This window comes from Acomys russatus, chromosome 1 (genome assembly GCF_903995435.1).
Source record: "Acomys russatus chromosome 1, mAcoRus1.1, whole genome shotgun sequence".
NCBI classification, from domain to species: domain Eukaryota; kingdom Metazoa; phylum Chordata; class Mammalia; order Rodentia; family Muridae; genus Acomys; species Acomys russatus.
The window spans coordinates 39,931,400-39,949,222 of NC_067137.1; the positions used below are offsets into that span (position 1 = coordinate 39,931,400).

The 17,823-nt window shown below is 45.3% G+C and overlaps 1 protein-coding gene across 1 annotated transcript; it reads left to right on the forward strand.

Moving 5' to 3' along the window:
- The first annotated feature begins 256 nt into the window (after positions 1-256).
- Cmpk2 (cytidine/uridine monophosphate kinase 2) lies at positions 257-8,830 on the forward strand. Its single transcript, XM_051144207.1, has 5 exons — positions 257-1,059; positions 2,235-2,349; positions 4,515-4,716; positions 6,177-6,410; positions 7,605-8,830. Exons 1-5 carry the CDS (start codon positions 385-387, stop codon positions 7,720-7,722), a joined length of 1,344 nt encoding a protein of 447 aa, XP_051000164.1. The 5' UTR covers positions 257-384; the 3' UTR covers positions 7,723-8,830.
- Positions 8,831-17,823: the final 8,993 nt, after the last annotated feature.

The following is a 17,823-nucleotide window of genomic DNA, read 5'->3' on the forward strand; positions in this document are numbered from 1 at the left end:
CCCCTCAGTCTCCAGCTCCCTCACACATAAGTAGCCCAGGAGAAATTCAAAACTCTTAGGAGTACCTACCACCATATAAGCAAGCCAGACAAAGCTAATTCTTCAGGACAGGCTAGAATTCTCAAGAGCAGGCGTTGCCAAGGTACCACACTGGTGATAGCAACCCGCCAGAGCCCCAGGGCCAGGAGAATATCCTAACCGCCTGTGGCGGTTAAAGGCGCGGCTGTGATAGGTGGAGAAGAAGCTCAGGCAGGGAAGAAGCGCGACCACACCCGGGAAGTCCGAGCAGCAGCGGCCTTCACTTTCATTTCCCAAGGATCCTGGATCCTCAGTTACCCGCGGTTTCGTTTCCGAGGCGTGGCCGAGGGCGCGGCCCGGACACTCATGGCCTTAGTGAGCCGCCCTCGAGCCCCACTATGGCTTGGGCGACTGTCGCGGCAACTGTCCTTGCTGCACGGGGCCTGCTCTGGGACCATGGCTCGGCCGCGGCGCTTCACGGTGGAGCTGCCGGATTGCTCCTTGATTCATTTCACCCTGGGGGACTCGGCGGGCCACCAGGACGCACGCCTGGCCGCTCTGCTAGGGCCCCCAGGGCGCAGCTATGCGCTGTGTGTGCCACTGGTTCCGGGCAAAGGCTGCGGGCCCCGGGTGCAGGCGGCCCGGCTGCACCAGCGCCTGATGCTGCAGCTGCGCCAGGGTCCTTTGCAGCGGTGCCAGCTGAACAAGCTGCTAGGCTACGGCCCAGGCGATCAAGCAGGTGAAGCCCAGCATGGCTTCCTGCTGCGCGATCCTAGCGACCACCCGGACACCCGGCGCGCCTTGTTGCAGCTTCTGGATTCTTGCCAGGAGGCGGCGCACCTGCAGTTGGCCGAGTTCCAGACCGACCCTCAGGGTTTGTTGCGGCAGCATTTGTGGGAGCTGCAGGGAGATGAGCGAGTGCAGGTGGACTGCGCATGCGTCCTGCCGGCACCGGCGCCTTCTCTCCACCCATTGCTGCCAGATCTGTTCAACTCTGCAGTGTTCCAAGACCGGAGTGCTGCACGGGCGGTATTGGAGGAGGTAAGAATTCTTTTCCTTCAGGGCTGAGTGGAGCTGGGGGCTTTGCACTTTGGCTGGCCAATTAAGCGCTTTCCTCCTGGTTTGTTTATTCTTACAAGCTCGTGTAGGCAAACTGTGCAGTTTCTGTCAACCTAGTGCCTAGTGCATCGGACACCAGGCTGAGCAATGTTTACTGCAAAGTCATTCTTAAAATTCTGCAGGGGGAGTTAAGAGACCCCTGAGAGTCAGGGAGAATGAGGTCAGCCAGACGAAGGGGACAATTTACTGGGCATTTGCTACCAGTCTGGAATCTTGGGGACAGGAGATACTATGTGGGTCAGAGGGTTTAATAGGGTTGCGTATTCAATTGATTTGTGGACCATATGAGACCCCTCAACTACTCAAGCGGTTTTGCTTTTATCTTCCCCGTCACCTGTAAATGGTTCTGTAATGGAAGACACGGGGTTTCTACCAGAGTCTCCAGGGGAAAGCCTAAGGTTGTGTTACACCACAAGCAGTGTCTGGGCGGGGCAGACAGGGCCTGCTGGCTTATGTAGTTAGTATTATTTTACAAGTAGTGGGAGAGGGCTAGAGAGTGGTGGACAGTCTGTGCTCAGCCATCAAGATGATCTGACTTTGGGCATTTACCAATTATGCACTTTTAGCGTGTTTCTCCAACACTCTGCCTCAGTTTCCCTTAATCCCTCAAGTGATTAATAGCAATAGCTCTTTGGATCTTGCCTTGCTCACAGTGAACATGCCAATGAATGAAAGTGGGCCTCGGATGAAGGTCCTGGGGGCAATAGATGTCGTGGATGAACAATAAGGAACTTCAGGAGGGAGTGGGGGCTGGGGAGGGACAGATGCACTTATGTCTACTGGCAGGCTCTCGCACCTTGGGCCTCCTGTTCCCAGCAGGGCCTGTAGTCTTATTGTGGCTGTGGATGGAATTATGTGTCTACCTGTCTTTTCTATAGGGTATGCTGGCCAGTGAAGGACTGGGGCTGTGTAACCCAGACAGTTGCAGACTCTTTTGAGCCGGTCTCAGCTTCTAAATACTAGGCGCCCATGTGCCAGGCATTTTGCAATAGGCCTCTTTAGCACTGGCCAGTGCTGTCTTTGGCAGAGAAGAGACAGGTTCTTTGAAGTCCTAGCGCTTCCCTGCACAGATTTATCTTTTTTTTTTTTCTCTACAGTGTACGTCCTTTATTCCTGAAGCCCAGGAAGTGCTTCATCTGGTTAACCAGTGCCCACAGGAGATCCAGAGAGGAAAGTTCCAAGTTGTTGCCATTGAAGGACTGGATGCCACTGGTAAGTGAGCTCAGTTTTGTAGTTGTTGTCCATGCCATGGACTGGGTGGTTGCAGGAGGTGGGTCTTGAGATGCCAAATGCTGTACAGAATTTCCGAGAGTCTCTTTGCCAGGCTGCCCCTGGGACATAGAGAGGAGTTGATGGAGCTTTCAGTGAGCCCTGCTCCTCTGATGCCTTCAGAGGAGACCCAAGGTGATTCTCAAGCTGTGTTCTAAGAACACATGAGAGGAGATTAGGTAACGAAAACAAGGAAGGGTGCTTCAGGCTTCACCTGTGTCTCTTGAATGGGTGCAGCCTAACATCTTATTCTTTATTTCGGTGGGTGTGTTGATTAGCTTCTTTCTGTTGCTGTTGTTGGTTTGTTTTTCTACTCGACACAAATTACAGTCATCTGTTAAGAGGAGAGCTCAAAGGAGAAAATATTTTCATCAGGAAAGTTAGTAGAAACATATTTTTTTTTCCTGATTGATGATTAGTGTGGGAGGGTCCAGTGTAGATTACATTAGCTGCAGCCATGCCCACTGTTGCTGGTGCTACCAAGGGCAGATGGTCCTGAGTTGTATAGAAAGCAGGCTAAGCACCCCACCCCCGTGAGAAGTAATCTAGTAAGGCAGCACTCCTCCATTGCTGCTGCTTTAGTGAGAGAAGCACTGTGCGTGGCATTCAGCAGGCTCTCATCACTGTGCCAAGACCCAGTCCAGGTTGTTCTTCAGCCACAGCTAGAAAGTTAGCACCAGGGAGAGGTCCAAGAGACAGCAGCAGAGAGATCTGGAACAGGAAAAGCTACAAAGTACAAGTGTCTCTAGGATGTACACTGGGAGGAAACCAAATTAGCAGAGATGGTTAAGAATAGAGTAATAACTGTTCAGCTATTGTGTTGTGAAGCTTAGTATTAAACAAATATAAAAGAGTCTCAATTATTTGTGTGGTAGGCAGGCTAATAGAGAAAATGAGAAACAAACACAGTTATGTAAAAATAACCATAACATTTTGGTACCCCATGTCGGGCACCACCTGTGGGATTTACTTTTTTAAAATCTACTTTATTTGAAGTTCCTTAATGCCTCTACCTCCCTTCCAATCCACTGACCCTAGGTAGGAGAGAAAAAAAGGTTAGTAGGGACAAAGGAATTAGACCTTTTAAGACTCAGTTCCTTGGGGGGCAATTCCACTCTTTGACCTCAAGATTTCAACAGCAGACACTGCACTAGGAACAAGCAGCAACAAGAACAACAGCAGGGACCAAAAGCAGCCTCTTTGAAGTTTTCTCCAGAGTGTTTCTCTCTAGGAGCATCATGAGGCAGAGCAAAACAATGCAAAGTGATGTCTCTCTGTTTGGGGGCATATATATATATCCTCTCAGAGTCTGCACCAGGATGGTTTTCAACTGGGAAGGACCATATCCTCATACGAGGCAGTTCCCAGCACGCCCCCTCACAAGGCAGTTTCATATCCCATACTTGGGATCAAAACAAAACCATATTTATTTCACCATTTATATCACCATTTCTTGTTTTTACTGGGCTCTGAGATGGCTGATTCAACTCAGCTGCTCTGGCTCAAACTCCTTTCCCAGCTGGCTCATTCAATCTGGTTTTTTTCATGGTCTCTGAATTGCTCTGCCTCAAGCTCACTCCAGCAATCTGTTTTAATCTTCTGGCTCTTCTTTATTCTCTGACTCATTCTGTCTTTACCTGTGTCTAGCTTGTTCTTTCATTCAGTCTCTCTCTGTAACACTCTCCCAGCAAAACTGCTTCCTTCCTCTCTCTCTGCATAATCCCTTAAGTAGCTTCTCTCTCCTCTCTCTTCTTCTGAGAGTTGGGTGTATTCTACTCTGCCAATTCTTTCTCTTTTGTCTTTGTCTGTCACTCAATTAAACACCATTTTCAAACATGAGTGCTTTCTTCTACAAACTATCTCTACCTTCATTGTCTGGGATTAAAGGCATGTACCAATACACCTGGACCTAATCTTTTCTTTACCTGAAATTTGCTCTATACCAGGCTGACCTTGAACTCAGATCTGCTTGCCTCTGTCTCCTGGATGTTTGTATTTCAGCCAGATTACACAGACCTAGAAGGTCTTTGGATGTGATCTCTTGCCAGAGCAGCCATGTTCTAAATGAAAATTCCTCTACAGTGTTCTGTTTTGCTTATGCCTTGCAGGTAAAACCACGGTGACACAGTCGGTGTCAGAGTCTCTCAATGCTGTTCTCTTACAATCACCACCACCCTGCATCAGCCAGTGGAGGAAAATCTTTGATGATGAACCTACTATCATTCGAAGAGCATTTTACTCTTTGGGCAATTATCTCGTGGCTTCTGAAATAGCTAAAGAATCAGCCAAGTCTCCTGTTATTGTAGACAGGTGGGTAGCAAAGATGCCATCTCCCTAATACATGAGTCTCTCTCTCTCTCTCTCTCTCAACATATATCTCTCTCTCAACATATACTCAGGTGCTCAATTGTGATCATGTATTATGCTTGCAAGAGGAATACTGTCTATGAATTATTACCTACATCACACCCTGACATTTTATATTAATAGCTGGTAGAGTGCCTTGGGTAGCTTGGAATCAGTCTCTTCAGTTTTCTAACAAGAGATGTGGATCTTTAAAATGTTGAGTCATAACTAACAGACATTATTCCTCTTGTCATAATCAGTGACAACCTCTAGGTTAATGCAGTGGGTCTGCCATGTGGACCTCACCACCTCCTTTGCCCTCTGACAAGAAGTTCCAATTGAAAGTTAAAGGAATGAAAGTTGAAACTTGACGATGCAAATGATAGTAGAAGTTGCTATGGTTATATAGTCTAAGCTTTCTGGCATCCTCGGAGAATCTTCAAAACTAAGGATGGATTTCTTTTTCCTGGAAACTTTAGCTTATATGATAAGTACTTGACGCAGGTGATTTTTCTTTGATGTCAGATTTGAAGTTTCACATTTATTCACTTTATATTAGCATAAAGAATCTGATTGCAACAACGGCTGGGGGATGCTTTCACTAACAACGCGTTGTGTGTGGGCTGGCAGAGACCCCAAAATGTGGGAGGAATGTGGATTCTGTATAGGGCCTTCATGGGAGCAGGATTGTGAAGGCAGAGGAGGGACTATGCTAGTTGAGGCTATTACCCTTCCTAGGAGACGAGGTGTGAAGAGGATGCATGGTCCAAGATGGGAGGAAGTTCCATGCCTCACAAGGAGACAGAATCCTTTCCTGTGGGTGGTGGATAGCTGGTGGGATTTTAGAAATAGTGTGCTGGGTGCTTTTCCAATTACGGCAGTGGCTGTCTTTTCTAGGGCTACCTAGCTTTGCCGCCACACTGCTTAATTACCATTGAGTAGTTGGACAGCTAGACATTTGTGAAGGGATGAGGGGTCTTCTAGCCTCTGTACCATGAACACAGATTTCATGGGCAATTTGAGTTTGGCACAGTGTGAAAACTTCTCAGGCCTGCCACATTTCACTAGCTCAGGATATAACATTAAATACAAAGGCATTGACGAACAGATCTGTCAGTCATCCCTACCTCGTTGCCACACAGAAGTTAGTGTACTGAAGGGCTAGAAAGGTCTGACACCTGTTTTTATGGCACATGGTAATTTTAATTAAATATATGATTTTGTGACCAGTCCACCCGTTCCTACTGTTGTTGACTCTGATTTTTGTGTCTCATTTAAAAAAACAAAAAAACCAACAATACAAATGTATCTCATTTGTATGGTGCTAAGCAGCCTTCAGTAGAGCCAGCCTAGCTTGACCACTGTCCTCAAATGGTATCTTGACTTCTTCTAAAGATGCAAGCTCACTGCTGCCTTGCTCCTAGGTACTGGCATAGCACAGCCACCTATGCCATCGCCACTGAGGTGAGTGGAGGCCTGCAGTACCTACCTCCTGCCCACCACCCTGTGTACCAGTGGCCAGGAGACCTGCTGAAGCCCGACCTAGTTTTGCTGCTCACTGTGAATCCTGAGGAGAGAGTGAGGAGACTGCAGGGCCGAGGCCTGGAGAAGACTAAGGAAGAGGCAGAACTGGAGGCCAATAATGTGTTTCGACAGAAGTGAGTGTCCCTGGGGTGGTGTGAGTCGCGTTAGTTTCTGCATTAGCCATGATCGGAGCTGCTTTAGGATTGCCCAGTGAAGATCCAGTTCCTACGAGTCAGGTGCAAGAGGCAATGTCCCCTAAGCCAACTCCAGCCCCTGTCACTGTGCTTGTTAACCATCTGGCATTGGCACTGCCACTGAAAACAGTGAGGTTTCTATTGCCAGAAATGGTGGGGCCTTGATTAAGACCCACAATTTTAGGGTTGAGGACATATTCCATCAGCCATGTGCTTGCTGTACAGGCAAAAAAACCTGGGTTTGACCTTGAGCGTCTGTCTTAGTCTGTGTTCTATTGCTGTGAAGAGACACCATGACCATGGCAACTCTTCTAAAGGAAAGCATTTACCTGGGGCTGGCTTACAGTTCAGCAGCTTAGTCCATTATCATCATGACAGGAAGTGTGGCAGCGTGCAGGCAGACATGGTGCTGGAGAAGGAGCCAAGAGTTCTACATCTGAATCCACAGGCAACAGGACCAGAGAGAGAGAGACTTCAGGCCTGGCTTGGGCTTCTGATACCTCAAAACCCACCCCTGAGTGGCATACTTCCTCCAACAAGGCCATACCTCCTAATCTTTCTAAGTAGTGCCGCTCTCTGGTGACTGAAGCATTCACATCTGTGAGCCTGTGGGGGAACATTCTTCTTCAAATCGCTACATTCCACACTCACTCCCTGGCCTCCGTATCATAATGCAAAAATGCATTCAGCCCAACTTCAAAAGTTCCCATTGCCTATCACAGTCTCAACACTGCTTAAAGCTTAGAAGTTCAAAGTCTCTTCAGAGACTCGTGACCATCTGTGCATGAGTCTCTGACTCTAGGGAGATCATTGGGGGTGGGGGATGCAGAGTGGGCCTCAGCTGCCTTCTCTGCCAGGAGAATGAAGATGGCCCCGACCAGTTAACTCTGAGTATTATAAACTGAGAAGAAAGAAAGGGCCGGGATACATGATTGGCAGGTAAGAGGTTGTCAGCTTGTTAAGCATCACTCATCCTTCATTGAGCAAACTGCACTGAATCTGTGTAGGGGAAGTGCTGGCTGCCAAGGTGAGGTACATGGGGCTTTGCTCCAAGCTGCAGGAACTTTTTTTTTTTTTTTTCAGAATGAACTGGGTGGGAGCAGGAACTGACTTCTCCCCTTCTCTCTGTCTCAGGGTGGAAATGACGTACCAGCGGATGGAGAACCCAAGTTGCCAGCTGGTCGATGCCAGCCCCCCAAGAGAGACAGTCCTGCAGAAAGTTTTAGAGCTCATCCAGAGCGCTGGTCATTAACTGCAGCTCCTCTGACCTGACCAGGGTCCTCATTACATCAGAGGAGAAGCTGTGTGGTGCACCTAACCCTAGCACTTGTCCTGCGGCTTCTTAGATTCAGGTGGGATGGCCATATTTAGGGGAGAAAACTGGAGACTGAGCATATTTTCTTTACTTCTGACTGACTGAGCCAGCCATAGTGGCTGATTCCTTCCTGCCTGGCCATAGACTGTCTTCTTGGGATCTATTTTAATACCATGGCCTTCTGATCCAGGGGTGAGCCTGCTGGAGGTCTCCCTGTACCTGGAAGCTAAGGATGTCAGCTGTGGCCCACACTGATCAATTGTGATGAACTAGCCTCATTTTTTTTTACCCCAAATCCTATAGCTAAACATTGTCACAGAGCCTGGCTGTCCAAGGAGCCATCTAGGGGAGGGAACACTTCTAAATAAGCCATTGACCTTGCTTCAGAGGCTAAAGGAGCACTTTGGACAGTGCCCTGAGGGAGCACCTCAGAGTTGAACAGATGTGTGTCTCTAAACTGCAAGCACTCCAGCACCCTCCTGTTCTCCTTTGCTTGTCTGCATTCCATTTCTCGCCTCTGAAATCTGGTTCTGAGCGTAATGAGCAGTCTGCACCGAGCTGGATGCATTTCACTTACCCAGCGCAGCAATTTGTTTATATTGATGTTTACATCTTGTGTTTCCTTAGTGTAGGAGCTGTGAGTCACTAACCAAAACCGAGGCCAAGGAGCTAAATGCAGCATTTGCGCTATATGTTTTCATTACACAAATTTAATTTATCTTAATAAGCATCGTGGATTCTGGAACGAGACTTCGTAGTAAATCATCTTGCACTGTGAATGTCTCCTGATTGCATGTGAAGTCAGCTTTGAGGTTCTCTGGATAGAGAACAGAGCTGTGGCAGGGAAGCCTGGTGGCTATGTAGCCTTGACAGATTCATTTAACATTGATAATGTCAACAGTGAGATCTAGAAGGGGACAGTTGATGGGCCTGTGGCATAACCCTCTAGTAATATTTACTTGGAAGCCTGAGAATAGAAAATCGAAAGTTCAAGGCATTCTTGGGCTACAGTGTAAGTTTGGAGCTAGCCTGGGCACTGCAGTGAGATGTAATAACTATAAAGAGGACTCGGGGTGAAATGCCATAGTAGAGCACTGTACTAAATATTCTATCCCTGGGTTCAGGCCCTGGGTTCTATTTCCAGTAACATAAAAATAAAATTATGAACAGAAAAACAAATAAATACAAATAAACAATTGGACAATAAAAGGAGTTAAGTAACCTCTGGTCATAAGGAGGTGGTCGGGCCAATTATTATTTAACATTCCAGTTCCAATGTGGATGCCTTGCTACATAGTTTTGATCCTATGTCCCATTTATTAAGAAGACTTCATCTCCAGGTAATTATATCAAATTACACTAAAGCCTTATCAGGTTTGCCCTAATCTTAAGCTATGATAAGATTTAGTGTTAACACCTCAATATTTTTCACTTTTGGAACTATGTATAACTTATAAATAAATGTGTCTGTGTATATACATATGTTGTTGGCTTCTGTGGAGCATATTTTTTATTAATTTATTCATATTACATCTCGATTGTTAGCCTTTCCCCTGTTTCCTCCCATTCTTCCCTCCTTCCCATTTCTCCTCTTCTCCCCTCCCCTATGTCTGTGACTGAGGGAGACCTCCTCCCCCTATATATGCTCTTAGAATATCAAGTCTCTATCCTTCCTCTGAGTGCCACCAGGTCTCCCCATCCGGGGGACATGGTCAGAAAAGGGGCACCAGAGTTTGTGTGAGAGTCAGATCTCACTCCTGTGGAGCATATTTTAAAGCTGATAAATAACATTAGGGCTCTCTGTAATGTGGTGGCTACTTCCATGAAGGGTTTTGCTTAAGCCTTTCTGAGGTGATTGTCGCTGGCTGAGGCCAATGACATTCTAGTGCTCTCTTCATGAAACCTGCCAGTGAATAAATTTGTTGTGACTTTCCCAAACAATTGTCATCATGGCTGAGTGACACACTTATCTGAACATCTCCCTGCAAGTTCATCTCTCCATAGTCTAAGTTTCTTATGTACGTGAGAAGGTGTAGGGTGTGAGTTTGTGGCTGAGTGGAATCTGTGGTCAATGGATTTTGGTGAGGAAAGGTTTGTTTCCAACATTATTCTCACATTAAAATATAAAAGGGATTTTTAAAAATTCTCTGTATCTCTGATAGGTAAATGATTTACATTAGATAACTAACTTAGTGGCTCTTACCAATGCCAAGATGCATGGCTATGCTCACTATAAGGTGAGCTATTCTCTCTCTCTCTCTCTCTCTCTCTCTCTCTCTCTCTCTCTCATAATTTATTCATATTACATGCCGATTGCTATCTCCTTGTCTGTATCTTCCTGTTCCCATCTTCCCACCCTCTTATGCCCTATTCCCCTCCTCTAGACCTCTGACAGGGGAGGCCCTCCTCCCCCACCTTCTCACCACAGCCTATCAGGTCTCACCCAGATAGCCTGCTTCCCCTTCCTCTGTATGCCAGCTGGACTCCCCAACAAGGGCAGTGATCAAATCAGGGACACCAGAGTTCATGTCTAAGACAGTCCCTGCTCCCCCACAGCCTTGGAGGATGGGCTGGCCAATGGCTACATTCTTGGTTCTCTGCATGCATTGTCCTTGGTTGGTGCATCCTTTTGTGCAGCGCCCCCCACATTGTGGTCCAAACCCACCAGGCTTGATGGTCTCCCTATGGGGCTCCTGAACCCTTTGGGTCCTTCCATCTTGTCCACTCTTCCATACCATGCTCAGCGCTCTGCTCAGAGTCTGGCTGCAAGTCCCAGTGAGTTGTGTTCTTTTTTTTTTTTTTTTTAATTTATTCTTGTTACATCTCAATGTTTATCCCATCCCTTGTATCCTCCCATTCCTCACCCCCCCCATTTTCCCATTATTCCCCTCCCCTATGACTGTTCCTGAGGGGGATTACCTCCCCCTGTACATGCTCATAGGGTATCAAGTCTCTTCTTGGCAACCTGCTGTCCTTCCTCTGAGTGCCACCAAGTCTCCCCCTCCAGGGGACATGGTCAAATGTGAGGCTGGGACAGAGGGGAGGGCATCCTATTGGGACTCTAAATGAGAGACGCATGGGAGAATAGCAAAATAAAAGGATACAGAGGGTCCTAGAAACCTACAAGTAGAACAATATGATAGGCAGATTTGGGCCCAGGGGTCCCGCTCAAACTAAGGCACCAGCCAAGTACAATACAGGAGGTAAACTTTAAACCCCTTCCCAGATCTAGCCAATGGTCAGAATAATCTCCACAGTTGAGTGGAGAGTGTGATGTGAGTTGTGTTCTTATTCCATGATTCTTTCATTCTCAATAATGGCAGCTCACCTCAGTACATGGCTATTTAAACCACAGAGCCCAGGACACTTCTAGATGTGCCTGGTTGGCTGGGTCTGGCAGAAGGAACACGAGGAATGCCAAGTGGATATGGCCCCTTTCTTCTGTGTTTCTTCCTGCTGTGTTCAGATAGTAGCCAAGAAGAAATCCTGCAGGGAAGGGAATATCAGGCTAGGTGTAGGAGTGCTGAGTGAAAAGGCCTTTGATGATTAGGGGTACACAGAATAGATGGGAAGTAGCGTTCACAGGCTTCATATACCTAAAGCATAACTAACCACTGTTTGTGCCCCAACACCGATATGCAACCACTCACCTACTGTGATGGTTAATGTTGATTGTCACATTGACAGGCTCTAGAACCACTTAAGGTGCAGATCTCTGGACATATCTGTTGGGGAGATGTTTGAAGCAAGAAGAGCCACTCTAACAATAGTGTCATTATTCCTTCAGATGGGATTCTGGGCTGGATGTGAAGGAGCTGAGTGCTAGCATTCATTGGGCTCTGCCTCCTGGCTGCAGACAGAGGGTGACCTCACTCTTCTACCATGCCTGCCACCCAGATGAACTGTGTATCTCCCACTATGGGCTGAGACGAGTCTCTTCTTTGTGAAGTTGCTCCTGCCAGGTGTTTAGTCACAACAATGGATAAAGTAACCAAGACCCTGTTAACAATCTCACATGAATGCACAGGCGCCTTCTGGAAATGGTTGCATATCTTGAATTCCCTCGCAGCTATGTGAGCCTTAGAACATGGTCTGGTTGGTGGGGTGTGGCCAACAGGTATTGATAATACCGCTTCAGGAGCGTTGTTTGTAAGGGGTCATGCTTGGGTCTGTCGTCTTCTCCATCTTCTGCTAATTAGAGGATGGTCAGAAATGGGAGAGATGCTTTGGCTGGAGAGAGGCAAGTTAGTGGTGAGGTGAAAGAGTGAGTCTACCAGCCAAGACTGCTTACCCTTGGGCTCTATCAGAGCAGCACACAGTCCATTGTGTAAAGTGCTCTCTCAATTTTGCTTTTACTCTATCACACAGCAAATTTTCTTCCTTTTCAACATATACCCAATACATTCATTTACTGTGTAGTGAGTTTGCATATCTGGCCTCTTAGTTGCTTCTAAATTTAGAGTTCATTTACCAAATCTATAACAAAATGCCATTTGGCATGCTCTAGGCACTTGTGAAGAGAGTTGATGTAAGAGAGAGCCTTGCTAACAGAGAGGATAACTAGCTTTCTTCCTTTTTTAATTTTTTATTTAATTAATTTATTTAGATTACATCTCAATTGTTATCCCATTCTTTGTATCCTCCAATTCCTCCCTCCCTTCTGCTTTCACCCTATTCCCCTCCCCTATGTCTGTGACTGAGGGGGACCTCCTCCCCCTCTATGCACTGTATATAAAAGGATGGTGTTCAGAAGAGTCCAAAATACATGTTGTTCTCTTCCCAGTATTACACTGACATTTTTCTTCATCCTTGATGACATTGAGCCGCTCGACCCTTAGCAATCTCTTGTACAGAAGCAAGAAAGTCACGATGTAATCCCACTTCTGGTTGAACACAGTTTGTTGTTTTCATCCCGTATATCATATTCCTTCCCATCTTTTCTGGATTCTATAATGGCTCAATATAATTTACAAAAACACCTTACTTTTTGGCAAACACGCCTTCTCAATTCATGTGCAATGGTTGTGCTCCTGGATGGCTAAGCAGGGGCCTGTCCTATAAACTTCCTGGGCACAGCAACTCTATGCTCTGGAGGAAAAGGTGAAATGCACTGCAGGCAAAAGAAGTGGATTCTAAAATGTACTTAGAGGAAATGTGGGGTAAACTTGAGTGTCCTGAGCTTTTATCTGAGTGGCATGCCAACCTCTCTTTCATTTCCTGACTGGAATTCAGTAGAAAACTTATAGACTTATATGTATGGGCTGAGCCTACTAGAAAGTAAGGGGGTAATATTGTAAAAGATAGCCAAAGCCACTTGTGTGTTAGTTAACTGGGCTGATGAACTGGGTAAGATTTGGAACAATCTGGAAGATATAGCTCCAAGTGTACATTTCCAGTGAGGTTCCAGTGAGGGGTGAGATTGCTCCCTGGCTGGGCAGAACTTTTCTACAGGTGTCCCAGAGATGCAGAGGTCCAAGGAAATAGCCATGTTGTCTAGGTGCCTTTCTCCTCATGAGTGAGTGCTTCTAACTCCTTCACTGTCATCCTCAGCTGCCGTCAGACTGAAGCTTCTTCAGCCTTCCATTGTGGACTAAACACAAGTGTCTCTCATGGAATCTTCCAGGTCCTCATCAGCAAACTGGGACTACTCAGACATGAAGCCTTTTGGACTCAGCAGCCACCAGGATCTCTGCCTCTACAGTATGTAGATGGCCAGAGTTGAATTACCCAGCCCCTATTGTGTAAGTCAATTCAGTAAATATTCTACACACACACACACACACACACACACACCTATATATTCTATTGGTTCTGTTTTTCTGGGCAATTCTGCCTAACATATGTGGGGAAATCTGATTTTTTATATGTACTTTAACTAAATTTCAAACTAATCTATAAACCATACATGAACTCCATGCATGTAGTCCAGGCAAGAGCAAGATAATTACACTGAGCTTCTAAGCCCAATAAGCTTGACTTATAAAACAATGATAACAAATTTTTTATTGCCATTAAAAATTTAAAGAGAGTCCAGAATATCTACAACATAATGTTACCCAAATCTAGGATACAGTCCAAAAATTACCCAACCTACAACAAAGGAACATATATGTAGATTGTTAAAGGAAAGGTAGCCAAGTTGTGGAGAGCAACTCCAAAATGACCTTGTATAGATGGGAACAGCTGGAAAGGTAAAGTAGATTTCTACCTGTGCTTGAAGATGGAAGGATGGAATGGGAGACATGCCTATCACATATGAAAAGATAAGGGACATCCTTCAGAAGTAAGGCTTGCCCTTAGCTGGACTATGCATGGAGACAAACATAATCTATGTTTGTAGATTAGCTTGAAATTTACTTAAAGTACATATATAAAAATCAGGGTTTCCACATCTATTAAGCAGGGTTCTTCAGAAAAGCAGAACCAATAGATTATATAGGTCTCTCTCTCTCTCTCTCTCTCTCTCTCTCACTCTGTGTGTGTGTGTGTGTGTGTGTGTGTGTGTGTGTGTGTGTAATATTTATTGGATTGATTTACCTGCAAGGGGCTGACTAGATATTACTGAGAAGATGATATACTGTAACAATTTCACTATCTAAATAATAGGCCACCGATGGATTACATTATTAACAGAACAAGTGAGCAAAGGGAAGATTCCAGATGCTTTGAGTCATAAGATTATTCAATCTGAATACCACCAGAAATGTAAGCAAAGCCTTGGAGATCTGCAGTACACAAGCCTGAGTCTGAGAAAGAAAAGACGAGAATCCAATAGGATAAAATATGTGTGTACACATTTAAAGATCTTAACAAACACCACCGTTTTAACTACAGAGAACACCAGGGCTCTGTATGGTTCTACAGGTAGGTCACCTGAAACTCTGGGAAATGCAGACTGTCTCCCTGATGTGGACAAGAGATCTTTGTAAGTACTATCTTTTTACCAGAAGGTGGTACTGGAGTCAAGCTGCCAGAATCCTAGACAGTTGCTGCATTTACAAACAGTGAAGAAAAATGGTCCAACAATGCTTGCTGATGAACACCAAGAAATGACAGCCAACAGAAGCTGGAAAAGACAAAAGAGGATTCCAATCAAGATCTCAAAGGGACCATAATGCTACTGACACCTTCAGTATAAATTTTTGGTTCCTGTAACTGCAAGATAATGCGTTACTTTTTTAAAGAAGTGTGTGTGTGTGTGTGTATCCATATGTAACATGGTGTGAGTATCAAGGTCCGAGGACAAGTTTCAGGAGCTGGTTCTGTCCTTCCACATTTCTGTGAGTTCCAGGTTTTCTGTTGGGAATGTTGGTTCTCCATTTTGTCACTTTTGTTTTTTTAACATCCTCCATTCAGTGTTTCCTCTCTTACTGTTTCTGATGAGAAATTGGCTACCAGTCTTGTCTTTCCTCCCTCTGTGTACAACCTCCCATGTTCTGGCACCCTTTCTCTATATTACTGGCTTAATTAACTTGATTATGCTGTTCAAATTTATTTATGTGTTTGAAGCTGGGTGTGTAGATTTATAGTTTTATTTACTTTTGAAAAATTCAAATAGTATTTCTGTTTGTCTTTCTCTCTCTCTTTCTCATATCTGTGTTACATTGTAGGAGGTGACCACAATCAATTGATAATCTTCTTAGGTTTTGTAATTACTTTTTCTCCTTACATTTTCCTGTTGGCTGGTCTTCTTGTCTTGAGGTTCACTTGTCTTTGGTGGTGCTTTTGTAGTTAACCAGTTCTCCTGTATTTTTTTCATTTATTGAAGATAGATTTTTCTCATATAATGTATCCTGATTATAGTTTTCCCTCCTTCTACTCCTCCCAGTTCCTCCCCACCTCACCTCATCTTCAGACCACTCTCTTTTTGTCTCTTATTAGAGAAGAACAGACTTCTAGGAGATAATAACAAAATCAGACAAAAATAAAATGTAATAAATTGAAGGGGAAAATATCATATTGAAGTTGGACATGGCAACCCAAGAGGAGGAAGAGTCCCAAGAGCAACAGAGACCTATTCATTCTTAGTTCTCACACTCAGAAGTCCCATAAAAACATTAAGGTATTAGCTATAATATAAACACAGAGGACCTAGCTCAGACCCATGTAAGCCCTGTGCTTATTGCTTCCGTCTCTGTTAGCACACATGCATCTTGCTTAGTTGATTCAGAGGGCCTTGTTCTTTGGTGTCTGTTATACCCTCTGGCTCTTACAGTACAATACAATTTTTCTGCCTCCTCTTCCTCAGGATTCCCTGAGCTCAATGGGGAGGGATTTGATGGAGATCTCCAATTTATACTCTCTCTATATAATGTCTGGCTGCATCCACTCCCACTGCCTCTGATACCAGCACTTGGGATTCAGAGGCAGGTGGAACTCTGATTTCAAGGCCAGCCTGGTCTACATAGACAGCTACAAGACAGCCATGGCGACACAGATGTTCTCGTGTATTTTATGGTGGTATGTTGTCACATGTTGTTTGAGCTCACTGAGAAGCTGGCTCCTGAGGCGAGAAAGCCCACCCTGCCCCTCTGCCACTTCAGACTCAAGCATGCTTACACCAAAATGTCCCAAAACCCTGTGTAAGAGGATGAGCTGACCCCCTAACTCTGTGACAGGGAGGGCAGAGAACAGCAGAGCAAACTGTCTTAAAGTTTCTGTTGCTGTGATAAAACACTATGACCTGAAGTAACGTGGGGAAGAAAGGGCTTATTTCAGTTTGCATGTCTCAATCACCGTCCATCAAGAAGGCAAAAGCTCAAGGGAAGAAATTGAAGGCAGAAGTTGATGCAGAGACTATGGTAGAACGATGCATATTGGCTTGCTCCCCATGGCTTACTCAGCCTCCTCTTTTATACACTCCCAGGACCACCTACCCAAAGGCAGCATTGCCCACAGTGATCAGGTCCCTCCCACATCAATCGTCAATCAAGAAATGCATCACAGGCTTGCTCACAGGCCAATCTGAGGGAGGCATTTTCTCCATTGAGATCCCCTCTTTCAAAATGACTCTAACTTGGGTCAAGCTGATATCAAACTAGCAAGCACACAGCCTAAGAGTAAAACCATTGTATTTTTGAGAATAACTAAATAGTAGATCATTCCCAACAGAGGACACCTTCCTTAGTTTTCCCTAAAGCACCTGCAGGGGAAAAGAAGAACCAGAAGTTCAGCCATGGGAAGCTCAGAGAAAAAGCCTTTACAGGGATCCCCCACCACCACCACCCCACCCCCGAACCCTGTTGACCTCATCAACTTCCTCAGTTGGATTGCATTGGATGATTGTGTAGTCCCCAATCAGAAGATGTCTGCACCTTGGTGATTTTTATTTGTTAACCTTGAAGCCTATCTTCTGCCCAGAGAAGCGTGATATCAACAGAGAAATCAGAAACCTTTCCTGGTTGAGGGTGTGAACGTCAGGCTCAACACAACTCAGGAAAAATGGCTAATACTGTGGTGCCTATTAGCATACCAAAGCACATGCTGGTCTCCAGGGTCTCTCAGCATCATAGATGCCTACTACAGAGTCTCTTCCAAGCTCTTCTCATGCCACCCATGCCCTAAGCTTTTCCAGACAACGGACTTCTCTTCACCAATATAACCTATATAACCCTGCCATTTTGGTCCTATCATCTTTTGGTACTCTCTTGGCCCCTCTCTCCTGGCCCTCTTTTTTATATTCCTCTCTCTCCTCTTTCTCTCACTCTTCTCCTTTCTCTCTGTTCATGGTCTGGTTCAGTCTACTAATTTTTCTCCCTGTTTTTGGATTCTTCCAGATGTCTTTGGCTGTACTCTTCATCATATCTGCAATAAACACCTTTCCCTCAACCATACTCTAAGGTGGTCATGTTCTCACTTCGTACAGTGACTTCCCAATTTGATCATTCATTCATCCATTCATTCATTCATTCATTCATTCATTCATTCTCTGTGTGTGTCTCTGTCACTGTCTCTCTGTCTGTCTCTGTCTGTCTCTGTCTGTCTCTGTCTCTGTCTCTCTCTCTCTCTCTCTCTCTCTCTCTCTCTCTCTCTCTCTCT

Coding starts and splice junctions, on each gene's coding strand:
- Cmpk2 (XM_051144207.1), top strand. CDS start 385: ATGGCCTTAGTGAGCCGCCCTCGAGCCCCACTATGGCTTGGGCGACTG. Junction 4,717..6,176: donor TCTCCTGTTATTGTAGACAG/GTGGGTAGCAAA, acceptor CCTTGCTCCTAG/GTACTGGCATAGCACAGCCA. Junction 6,411..7,604: donor AATAATGTGTTTCGACAGAA/GTGAGTGTCCCT, acceptor TCTCTGTCTCAG/GGTGGAAATGACGTACCAGC.